This window comes from Cupressus sempervirens, chromosome 1, assembly GCF_028749045.1.
Source record: "Cupressus sempervirens isolate cs-2001-9-10 chromosome 1, ASM2874904v1, whole genome shotgun sequence".
NCBI classification, from domain to species: Eukaryota; Viridiplantae; Streptophyta; class Pinopsida; order Cupressales; family Cupressaceae; genus Cupressus; species Cupressus sempervirens.
Window position 1 is genome coordinate 137,556,774 of NC_143118.1, and position 4,114 is coordinate 137,560,887.

General features: G+C 34.2%; 1 protein-coding gene across 1 annotated transcript; it reads left to right on the forward strand.

Annotated features, from left to right (window-relative positions):
* Positions 1–2,426: 2,426 nt before the first annotated feature.
* On the forward strand, positions 2,427–3,564 carry LOC149576556 (uncharacterized). The gene has a single exon (XM_089816630.1). It carries the CDS (start codon positions 2,783–2,785, stop codon positions 3,428–3,430), a length of 648 nt encoding a protein of 215 aa, XP_089672756.1. The 5' UTR covers positions 2,427–2,782; the 3' UTR covers positions 3,431–3,564.
* Positions 3,565–4,114: the final 550 nt, after the last annotated feature.

Sequence of the window (4,114 nt, forward strand, 5' to 3'; positions counted from 1 at the left end):
ACTACACTATCCATTATGACATTTGAAATTACAGTAATATATACATATTTTCCTTTTCCATTACATAATTTGTATGTGCACTTCCATTATCATTGCATTTAGAATTGTTGGTCATTCATACATTGTGTCAAATTGTTGCATTATAATTAGTGCATTTCCATTATCATAGCATTTGGAATTTCCTAGTCATTTACATACTTCATTAATTAGTGTTCATAATTCACTATCATAAGTCATATAACTACACTTATACTCATTCACCTATGTAGTGTCCAAATAATCTAAAAGGGGGACATTACACTTTTATATCTCATATAATCTCCTAATAAGTTTTACTTAAATGACCATATATAATCTAGACATAATTTTAATCAATAAAATTAATCCACATATATATTACGTGTAGTTTTTCTAGATAAATCAAAATGAATCAACATCCCCTTCACGCTCTTCACCAATGTAGGGGAAGGAACCCAATTGCCACCTATGTTCTAATTACTATTCATTGGCTTTCACTAATTAAAAACCCACTAAAAAATATCTAATCAACCAATATTTTCTCTTTAGTATACTTAGTAAGTAGGAAAAAAGTTAGTGAATAGACTAATCATGCAACTTGTTGGTGTTAATGCCCTACAAATATTGGGGCATTTGTGCATAAGTACTGGACCAATTTTGCAAGTTTTATGGTGGTCAAGTGACTACTTAACAAGACAAAATGAAATATATAAGAGTTGGCAACCAAAAATGACTATTATATGACCTTTGTGTGCATAAAAAATAACATAGCATTTGTTGTAGCTATCCATAAGCCAAAATACTACCTATAAGCATTTGAGAAGCGTTGGAAGGCAACAAATTTTCTTCTTGTCAAAATCTAATGAATTATTCAGAAACTTAGAATATTCAAAGCTAACTATAATGACTAGTGATAATCATCCCTTAACTATAAATACTTTATACCAATAAGAAAATATCTCTTCTAGAGGTGGGATAATAATATGCACATTCACACAATTACCTTCTAAACATTATGTTGCAATTTGTGATATTACTATCATGATTCCTAGGTGATGCTCACAAAGGTGAAGCACTGGGATTTCCTGAGAGGTCATGCATCCCAAGACTACTCCAAGTTGAGCACACTTAACTACAGAGTTTCCTCCATGGTCAAATCCACTTCACTTGCAACCCCATTTGCAAATGAGCTTAAGGGGCTTTCTAATGAATGATTCATAAGGCACAACACTTTTTGAAGTTTTTGCAAGGGGTTGTAAGCAATGTGGGTTTAACCATGGAAGAAACTCTGTAGTTAAGTGTGCTTGAGCTAGAGCAGTACTGGGGTGGGTGACCTCTTGGGAAGTCTTGGTGCTTCACTAAGTGTTGTATTCATTATCATGAGAGATGAGTTTGTGTAAATCACTACTCATGAAATATGAGTCAATGAGTTTGACTCAAAAACTACAATCCTGGCAACAACATCACAATTTGACTTGCCATGGAAAATATCTCCTACTTATTATGTTACAAACTAGGAAATACAACTTAGTCTAAAGAGGGCTAATGATACATTCACATTAACCTACACATTTTCCTTGTTTCTTACCATCAAAGCCTCACTTTATGGAGGCTCCTCTCTTATGGGATGCCTAAAATTAACTTTCCATGGCATTCCATGCATATCACTTTTGCCACGTTAAGTTCATAGCAGATTTTTTTCCCCCTCTCATCTTATTGGAAGTTGGTTTGTGTAAAGCTACAAGTAATAGACATAGATAAATGATAATCATTTTCTAAGTCAACGTTCATCAAATAGTACACCACTAAGGGGAAACGAGCCAGTTGCCGCCCATGTACACAATGTCGCCACGTTAACCATTACCTTTCCCCCACAATTACTGCCCAAAAAAACCTCAGTGCATACAAACATGCCAAAATAAATCACCATGAACACCAATTGATGTTTGATTTTTTTTCATTTTTTCATTTTTTTGATTGCTGATTGGTCCACTTGTCTAAAAAGTACTATAATGGCTATTTGGGGGTCTTAGTGGTGGGTATTGGGCGAACATTTTAAAATGACACTGTAAGACCACCTCGCACTCTACGAGTTCTACAAAGAACTCCGTAAACGTGGGAAAGCCAAAAGGTTAGCTTTAAGCTCTTCACTCACCTATGGAGGTTCACTGTAATAATTGGCAAATTTCGACGTACAGATTTGAAACTGTAGGTGAACGAAGTTAGCTTGTAGGCTACTGGGTCATTTCCAAGTATGAATTGATGTAAAATTTGTATATGAATAAGAAATAATGCTAAATGTATGTAGACATGTAATAAAAGTTAAAAAAGTAATTAAAATCTGAGATATATATTTGTAGATACCATGCCCATAAGAGCCTTAATATATTGCGGCAAATCCCCGATAGTTATTTCATTTGTGCGGAGGACATATGTTGCTCGAGAGAGTCAAGAAAGGATAAGGTTCACATGATTGTGATAAAACAAAGAAAGAAAATCATATGTGGACTGCGTAAGCTCAGAATATCTAACTTGGATGATAGGAAGAAGCAGAAATATGTTCAGTATTCTGTATGATTTCTTGCAAACACGGTAAGCAATTTTCCCATTTTTTTGGAACACTGTAAGCATAAGCAGTGTTGTGGGAAGTGGGCTTATTGGGTATAAACCAAGTCATAGTTTGATGCCTTTGTTTCCATGAATGCATTAATGGATTTTGATGCCTTAGTAGATAGATTATTATGTGAAACTCAATCCTAAGAGTATGGCCTGTTACAGTTCTTCCCACACAATAATGGCCTCATGTGTATCCTCTGCCTACTTGGGATTAAACCTCCATACTATACAATTGAAACCCTCAAATACCATCTTCAATATAACAGCATTGCAGGGTTTTCCCAATTTGAACAAATATGCAATGAAACCCATGACTTCAAAATCATTGCCCAAATACAGACTCATAGAATGTAAATCAACGAAGAGTCCCAATGGGTTTGGGCAGGACCCAAAGAAGAGATACAAGAGGAAAAAGATTAAGACAATAGAATTAGAAGAGACTGTTGAAGGGGATGGAATGGATGCAAAGATTGTTGAAGATGATGAGATTCCGGAGGTTGTGTTCAACAGAATCATCAAGAGAATTGGGTTTTATGTGGTGGCACCCATCATCATGGGCTTCATTTTGTTCCCATCTTATGATTATCTCAAGAGTGGTCTGAATGTGGATGTTCCAATATGGATTCCTGTTGTGACGGTGTTCTTCACATTTGGAACATCAGCATTGGGAATAATGTATGGAGCAGTCTCTGCAAGCTGGGATCCTGAACAAGAAGGCTCTCTCCTTGGATGGACTGAGGCCCAAAAGAATTGGCCTGAGATTTGGAAACCAGATAAAGGCCAGCCTACAGATTGAAAACACAATTCTGTCTTTGGGAATTTTACCTATTTCATGTGATGTAATTGAAGTTCATTCTATATCAAATTGTTCCTCACATATGGAAAATATTAGATTTCTGTAATTCAATAATTGTGACATATTGTTTCTCATTTTTTTTAACCGTGTCAAAAATTTATAGTATCAATATATTTCGAATCATATTTTGTGATTCATCATTTTTATACTTTCAACTCTTTTTTATTCTGATGATGGATTATGTAGTGTGATTCAAAACCTTGATAATGAAAATCAAAGCCCTTTGCCTAGGGAGGATTGCTCTAAATTAATTTGTAACGTTAGTTGATCGGAAAATTAAAATGTTGAACTATACATTGACACTAGCACTCTTATCTATGTCCTAAAAATAAAAATGATAATACTATTGTTTTCTTCTAAATCCAGTTAGAAATAACATTTTTTCTTGTATAGGCTACTATTTTATGGTTCTCAAAGAAGTTATTTCTCTATTCCTAAATAAAAATATTAGAGGTAATTTTGTTGAAATTGGTTTTTATGTTGCTTCCATTTGATATTCCGAGTTTGGAGTTTTAAGAGATCTAGTCATGTTTTCACACTAGTTTAAATCTACATTGTTTAAATCTTCATTTTTCCCCAAGTCCCTTGTACATCAACACACATTTCTATATTTAATATTATCAA